At 48.9% G+C, this 7,709-nt stretch overlaps 1 protein-coding gene across 2 annotated transcripts in view; it reads left to right on the top strand.

Annotated features, from left to right (window-relative positions):
- ELAC2 (elaC ribonuclease Z 2) overlaps positions 1 to 6,953 on the top strand; it is a 13,732-nt gene extending 6,779 nt beyond the window's left edge. Inside the window, exons 12-21 of one of the 2 annotated variants that reach the window (XM_035902631.1) lie at positions 790 to 899; positions 1,749 to 1,845; positions 2,282 to 2,420; positions 3,061 to 3,099; positions 3,267 to 3,376; positions 3,836 to 3,935; positions 4,016 to 4,136; positions 4,335 to 4,413; positions 5,220 to 5,364; positions 6,043 to 6,953. In XM_035902631.1, coding sequence (XP_035758524.1) covers positions 790 to 899; positions 1,749 to 1,845; positions 2,282 to 2,420; positions 3,061 to 3,099; positions 3,267 to 3,376; positions 3,836 to 3,935; positions 4,016 to 4,136; positions 4,335 to 4,413; positions 5,220 to 5,364; positions 6,043 to 6,285 — 1,183 coding nt within the window. In that variant the 3' untranslated portion in view covers positions 6,286 to 6,953. Of the gene's footprint in view, positions 1 to 789; positions 900 to 1,748; positions 1,846 to 2,281; positions 2,421 to 3,060; positions 3,100 to 3,266; positions 3,377 to 3,835; positions 3,936 to 4,015; positions 4,137 to 4,334; positions 4,414 to 5,129; positions 5,365 to 6,042 lie in introns of those variants that run through there. The other variant, XM_035902633.1, reaches the window with a different exon arrangement.
- The last annotated feature ends 756 nt before the right edge of the window (positions 6,954 to 7,709 follow it).

Below are 7,709 nucleotides of genomic sequence, written 5' to 3'. Positions count from 1 at the left end.
GTTGTTTTTGCCCCTTGCTCTTGTAGCCTCCTGTGCTCCTCTGTCCTTTGCTTTGACCTCATGTGCTGTGTACCCAGCTGTGGCAGAAGATGGTTGCAGGGAGAGACTTTTTGGGGAGCCTGGTGAAAGTCTTATCAGGCTTTCTGGGTCTTCAGATGGTATCAGAGCTGAAAGCCCAGGGTGGTTAAACAGTTGCAGGCTCTCTGTGGGTGCTTGCTTTGTGGGCAAGTAGGGGAAGCTGCTCACTGAGGATCTTAAGGGCAGGGGACCACATGGTGTGAGGGGATACCAGCTGCCATGGTTCAGATTCCTGGTTCTGGGCAGAACCCAGATGCCAAGAAGAGTCGTCTTACATTTCTCTGCCTAAGGTGTTTGAAGGCCTGTAGTACTGCACGTGCTCTGATGCAGGACCAAGGCACAGGTCCCTTATGCCTTTGACTGGTGCCTGGAGCCCTTTTGGGTTGGTTGTTCCTCTTCCAGGAGTCTCCGTGCTGCCTTGCAGTGCCCTCTAGTGTCTGGCAGCTCTCTGCATCTAGGCAGTGCCGGGGAGCAGGGTGCTCTTCCAGGAGCTTTTCCAGTTTGGTGGAATGATTATTTCTGTGGCATGGCTCAGCCCAACCACGCTCATGGATGTGTCTTCCCCCACCCGTCAAAATGGAACTTGGAAGGAGCATTTTGACCCTTTGCTGTAAGCCTGTTTTGGCATAGTAATTTGGCACTTTGCTCTGAAAAGTGCTGTTTTTTCAGTTCTGACCCTGCCCCACCCTGACACATGGCGTGTTCTTTCAGAGATGCCGTGACTGTCTGTGATTATGACGCATTTGTCAGTGAAGCCTTGGATCTCCCAGACTTCCAGACTTGTGTGAAGGAGTGCAAAGAGAGCCTGTCTGCCGTACCAGGTAAGGATCAGCAACTTGTCTTGGATCAGTGTAATAGGAAGTCGGAGGTCTTGGTAACTCATTGTGTTAGTGTTCAGACAAAGCTGTGAATGTGCTGTTTTCCTGCTGCCTGAGAAGTGCTTTTGAGTCGTCCTGGAGCTGTGCAGAGGACAGGCTTAGTGCGAACGGAGTTAGCTCATTTCAGTTGGATTTACTCAGTCTCATGCTTCTGGTTTTCTAAAGCTGCTAGGTTTGGGGATTGAGCGCTGTTGGGGGAAATTAGAGACAAAGCACCTTTATGTTATTTCTCTGAGTTGACCAGAGCTCTGCTTGTGTTGAATGCTGTTGTAGCAGCCACAGTGCAAGTTCCTATGTCTTGCTCTAGAACCAGCTCCCTGCAGGGCACTCCTCTGAATTTCAGTTGCCCTGTTGGTAGTGAGGCTTTCATGGTATAACACAGCACTACTCACCCACTGTCCGGATCCTGATCTGGGGAGAGTCAGGGCACTGTAGAAGAGGAGTCGGGTCCCTCTTGAACTGCCAACTCTGTCATGAGCAATAAGCAGAGTCCTTAACGGTTGGACTTGCTGATCTTAAAGGTCTTTTCCAACCTCAACGATTCTACGATTCTTGTTTGCCCGCCTTTGGATGTGCAGTTATGCATTGTGATGTGTTTTCCTGGTGATGCTCGTTCTGTCTTCCCTTGTAAACCTTGCTGCTGTAGGAAAGACAGAGGCTGAGGGAGGCAAAAATGAACGTGCTGGATATGTAGACTCTGGAGTTAGTAACTCCTGTTGAACTAAATGGTGTCTGACTGAGCAGCATGCAGATAACATTTACTTACAAATCCTTGTTGTCTGTTTTCTCCAGGAAATGTGGGTGCCTATCCTGAAATTGTGTTCTTGGGAACAGGATCTGCAATTCCAATGAAAATCCGAAATGTCAGTTCCACACTGGTAAATACCAGGTAAATCCCAGTGCCATGCATCATGCTTCGAGAGGCTCAGTGTCTCAAGAGGGTGTTGCCTGCGGCTGTCTTGGCCATTGTGCTGATGACACAGGGAGAATGCCCAGTGTGGGGTCTGTAGGACTGCAGTTTCACACATCTGTCTCTCTGTAGGTGGGCAAGACTTGAAAGCCACTTGTAAAGCCAAACATTTAAAGTCCTCATTCATTTTACCACCTGCCCTGAGTGTCTGTTCAGCATCAGCACCAGACCAGAATGAGCTATGTGGACAGAACAGTCTTTCTAAAACCTTGGCTAGCAGGACTGGAGTAGCATTTAGAGGTGTAACGCATGAAGAGCGCTCTGACTTCCAACCCAAAAGATGCCCCTGCCTCAATGGGCCCTGGTCAGAGTTTATACAGTGGACGCTAAATGTCTTTGTCGCTTGTCTTGCCAGCTCTACCCGATCCCTGCTCTTGGACTGTGGAGAAGGAACATTTGGACAGCTCTGCCGGCACTATGGGGAGCAAGTTGACCAAGTGCTGTGTAATATAGCAGCTGTGTTTGTGTCCCACATGCACACCGATCATCATTCGGTAGGTTGAGTGTGTTGGAAGGAGAAGAGGTTCTGTGCAAGAGTACTCTGCTGTTTGTGATTCAGGTGTAGCTGCAGCTGATGAATATAGGCTGCCCTGCTGTTAGGGCTGCACTTCCCCCTGTGTTCCCCAGGCACTACCGAAGCTGTCTGTGTTTCTTATCCCCCTCTCCCTTCCTGTTAGGGGTCCCTGCAGACTCGCTGGGATCATCCAGAGTTGTAATTTTTTTAGCAGTGTCCAACCTAGCTTCCTTCAGTGCTTTGCAATAAATAGTCACAGGAGGATCACTTGGTGTATTTGGGTTGGTCCTGGTCAGGGCAGGTTGTTTGCTGCCTTGTGCCTGGAACCCATGCTGGGTCCAAGATCTTGGATAGAGACTTTCTGCTTTCTGTCCTTCTTTTGGGAGCAGATACAGCACCACTGGGAAGGGCTGAGGGGCTTATGTTGTGGCCATCAGCTTGGGGGCATAAGCAGTGACAGTGTTACAGCAGCTCAGCCAGTTGCATTTATCAGAAAGGCAGTAACTGTACATTTCTGACTGTAGGTTTTCAAAAAACTGCTGAGCTGCGGTAGCACTGTTGCTATGTATGCCCAAGATATTTCTGACTACAACTTGCTGTCTTGTTTATTCCTTTTGCAGGGGTTGTTGAACATCCTGATGGAGAGGCGGAGAGCTTTTGTAAGTTGTATTGTTGTTTCACTGTTCCTGAACTTGCCATGGAGTGAGGGGTGGGGAACTTCTGAGTAGTGTAAAAGCACCATTATTTCCCTAGGTATTTCTTCTCTCTGATTTGTTATATACCTAGTACTGATGGGGTTTTTTCCCCCCCACCTTTGATTTTCCAGGCAGCTCTTGGTCAGCCTTTCAGCCCTCTGTTTCTGGTAGCACCTGAACAGATCATGCCTTGGCTACATGAGTACCACAACCACTGTGAAGAGATTCTTGGAGACATCAAGTGAGTGTTCTGTGTGGTATGTGGAGAAATGTCCGTGGCTGGGCCCTTACTCAAGGCAAACTACTGGCATCCATTCCCCACACCCCTTCGTTGAAGGCAACTCTGACTCCTTCTACTGTGTGTAGAATTAGGATGTGCAGTTTGCAAAGAGGAGGATAGGGCTTGTTACTTGTGCTGCTTAACAGAGGCTTACATGCAGGCTTGCCTTTTCCTTAGGCAAGGGGAGTTGGGCAAATGAAAAAAGATTCCTGGAAGAGGGCGTATTTGACAGTGGGGAAGAAGCGGTTGAATGAGCTACAGGGGCACTGGATAGTGAGAGCAATTGGCAGAACAGACAGGTGCACAAAAATGTCTTGTTTGTGAGGCACGGATCTGAGCAGGAGAAATAGGCTGCTTAAGGATCAGATCAGGTTTTGCCTTGTACGTGTCCTTAGTTCTCTTTTCTCCCCTCCCTCACAGAATGATTACTTCCCAGTCTCTTGTGAAGGGCTGTGAGAACATCAAACATAAAGCCAAATGGTTTGTCAGTTCTCTCTTGGAGAACTACGACTTGGCTGAGGTAAGCTCACGAGCTGGCAGGGCCAGTGGCTATGAGGGGCAAGAGGGGATGTGAGGTCTAACACTTGTATCCTTGTTCAGTTTCAGACTTGTGAAGTCCAGCACTGTAAAAATGCTTTTGCATGTTCAATGATCCACAAATCTGGCTGGAAAGTAGTCTATTCTGGTGACACAATGCCCTGCATGGCCTTAGTACAAATGGGTAGGTGGCAAAATCCGTCTGCTTGAAGAATCTCTTTGAGAAAGGTCTCAAACTGTTAGTATCCGAAGCAGGCACCCCCTAACCCTCGGTGCTATGCCTGCAAAACAGTGAGGGGCTAGGGGGGGAAATGAGAGTTCATGTAGGTGATCGAACTAGTCTATATTCGGCTGAAGGTTGAATATATGATTATTTACACAGGGAAGAATGCTACCCTGCTGATCCATGAAGCAACGCTGGAAGATGGCATGGAAAAAGAAGCAATAGAGAAGACACACAGGTGGGATGTGTTCTCCTGTCTGTCACTGTTAGGAAGGTGAAGATGTGGAGCCAGGCTTTGTCCTTGGTGGAGAAGGACCCAAGTCCTGGAGATGGTTCTGGTGTGCATAGAGTTCTTCAGCACTGAAAACAGTGTGTTGCTCATTGTGCCAGCTCTGTAACCCTCAATGCTCCTCTGAACATCCCCAGAGAGATATGGGGAGAGCTTTGTAAGTGGACAGCCATAAATCTGCAAATAGACTAGCCCAAAGGAAAAGTCCTCTGCTTGATTACAGTTCAGGACTAAGCTCAGGAGGTAGAAGCATAGTCATGCTCCCCCCTCAGCTAACTGCACAGTTCAAACTGAGCGCTGCAGCCAGTGATCCTGAGTGCTGCCCCAGCAAAAGCAGGGAGACCTGAGAGCAGCTTCTCGGAATTGTGTGTGAGTTGCAGTGCAAGTGAGTTGGACTTGCTTGCTTGCTGGTGCCCCTGAGACAAGTATCGGAATAAGCCCCTGTTCCCAGTTTGTGGAGCTCTATGGTACTTGGACTATAGAGCTCCAAGTAATTACAGCTCCTTTTCTGCACTCAGAGTTGTTTGGAAGTCAGAGACTTGCCACCAGTGCAGGTTGCCAGAGGACGAGGCACCTGGGCATGCCTGCGAGGAGCAGGGAAACCTTGGGCCCAGCAAGTGTTAAGACAGTACCTAGCATTGGCTGTTGGTGTGATGTGACCTTAGATGCAAAGCAGCCCGCCCTGCCCTGCTGGAGAGGCTGTGCTGGCCAGCCTGTGTGTGACCAGGACACATGGTGCTGCCTTCCCTTTGCAGCACAACCTCCCAGGCAATTCAGACTGGGATGAAGATGAATGCAGAGTTCATCATGCTCAATCACTTCAGTCAGAGATATGCCAAGATCCCGCTCTTCAGCAAAGACTTCAGTGAGAAGGTTGGAATTGCGTTCGATCATATGAGGGTAAGTTGGGAGCTTTGAGCCAGGCTGTGGGAGAGGTTTCATTGTTACTTTGGGATGGCTGCTGGTGATTTAAATTCTCCACTTATAATGTTGTGTTGCATCACCACCTCTTTCTGAAGAGTAATCTCTGAAACGGCTCCATTTACAGCTGGCAGCAGACATCATCAGCGTGGGGGAGAATGGGTGGCTCTTGAGAACACAAGCCCACTCCTAAGACACTGGGTACTCACCTCATGTCGCCTGTTTTGTGCATGCTGCTCCCAGCTGAAAACCCAACTTTGTTTCCGTTCCTACTCCCTTCTCAGTTGGTGTGTTGCAAAAGACATCTGGGAGCCGAGAGCTGCTGTTGTGGCACTGAACGCAATCGCAGCAGTGAGAATAGCTTGCTAATTAATTAAAATATATACAGTGTCCACATAATTTCTTGTAAATGTAAAGAAAATGTAAATAACTTGGCAAATGGGATCTGTTGACTGACTGCTGTCGGGTTGAAACCGATGACCTGTCTGCTTGTGTAAGACGTGGCTGAAAATCGTCAGCAAGGTTGGGCTCCTTTGTGCTGGGTGCTGTGCAGAGGAAGAGGCAGTGCCACCTGAACTGGCAAAGGACGGGGTTGGGGAGGAGAAGGAAAATAAAAAGTGATTCTCACGTGGTTGTTCCATACCTGATGTATTTCAGATTTGTTTTGGTGACTTTCCAACCATCCCGAAGCTGATCCCCCCTCTGAAGGCTTTGTTTGCAGATGACATAGTAGAAATGGAGGAGCGGAAGGAAAAGCGGGAGATGCGCCTGCTGAAGGAGACCGCCATAGCCTTGGACAAAGTGGCTGATGGGGAGAACAAGGAAGCACCCTGCCAGAAACGGAAACAAGCCAAGAACCATCAGGAACTACCAAACAAGAAGCTTAAAACTGTAAACTGAAAGAAACAAGGTTGAGAATGCTCTGCTCTGTAAGAGGGGCCTTGCTCTTCGCAGTCCCTGGCAGCGTGCAGTGCCGAGGGTGCCCGCAGGCAGGAAAAGGGGCTGGCCTCCACGCCTGGGTTTGCTTGGTCATCAGCAGGTCTCCGCAGCTGAAGCTACCAAGCGTGCTGTTAGCAGCACAGGTCCTCACGGCGATGGTATCTGCCCGTATGGTTCCTGGCCCTGGGTCTCACCAGTCCATGCGTCATTTTTCTTTTAGCCAGAAGTTCTTCTCTCTCAACTGTTTTAATTTTTGGTTTTATGCTAGAACCTATTGATAATGTAACAGCAGCAGCAGCTGTGACCTTTGCAAGAGATGTGGTTTGGGAAGCCCTCAAGGGGCCATGGATTCGCCAGGATAAGGCGAATGAGATCTCTGGGTTGAGGAACATAACTAGGTATCAGAACCCAGCTCATTGGAGGAAATTTCACAATAAAATGGGACCCAGTTAATTTTTAGGTTAATTTAGGGGTGTGAGGGTGTGAATGCTGCTGTGTTCCCGTTTTGTTTCAGTTTTTGCAGCTGATTTTTTTTTTTTTTTTTTTTTTTTTTTTTTTAGAAGACCTGTTTTCCAAAACCTTTATTTAGAACCTGAATAAACCACTCAACATTGTACAGGAGGCTGTGTTTTGTCTAGATTGCTAATGAGGACTTGGGGAAAATAAACACCCGAACTGCTCCGGCGCATGACCTGGGCTGGCTGTTTCTGCGTTGCAGTGTTGGTGTTAAGACCAAGGTCTTGCCCTCGTGCTGGAGCCTGATGCCTGTTCTGGTTGTTCCATGCCAGCAAAATCATACCTGCCCCTGCTGCCCTGTAGTCAGGAGCTCCCCTCCTGTCAGTTCAAGCTGGTACCAACCAGGAGTGGCTTTTGAGGGGCTCCAGAACAGGCAACTAAGAGTTTCCTCCAGCAGATCCCAGTCCTGGATGCAGGGGACAGGGAAGCTAGCAAAGCAGATGGATGGGAGGAGGTCCTGCAGTTCAGAGGAGAGGTTTTGAGGTGCTCTGTGGGTCAGCTTTGCTTCATTCCTTACCAGGGCAGTAACCCCATGTGTTTGTAAGCAGGAGGGGGAGCTTTGCCCTCTTTCAATTAAGGAGTTTATTTTCAGTGGCATCTCGAAGGCACCAGGCCCCTGAGTGCTGCTCAGCAAATGATACCAGCACCTATTAAAGATTTAAGACATGAACTGGCAGCAAAGCATCTTTTGTTGATCAGCTCGTGCTTGTCTAAAGAGGAAGATGAGCAACTGGTACAGCTCTGGGTCTTAAGAAAAAAAGTTTGCTGGGCTTTCGAGTAGAACTGTGGGGCCAAGGAATGACCAAGCATGTACTTGTTAGGGTGCGGATGAGACCAGGGTTGGGTCAGGTTGCCTGGGTCAGTGTGTG

Source organism: Egretta garzetta, unplaced genomic scaffold (assembly GCF_000687185.1).
Source record: "Egretta garzetta isolate BGI_Z169 unplaced genomic scaffold, ASM68718v1 scaffold589, whole genome shotgun sequence".
Taxonomy (NCBI): Eukaryota; Metazoa; Chordata; class Aves; order Pelecaniformes; family Ardeidae; genus Egretta; species Egretta garzetta.
This window is presented reverse-complemented; position numbering and strand designations above follow the sequence as displayed.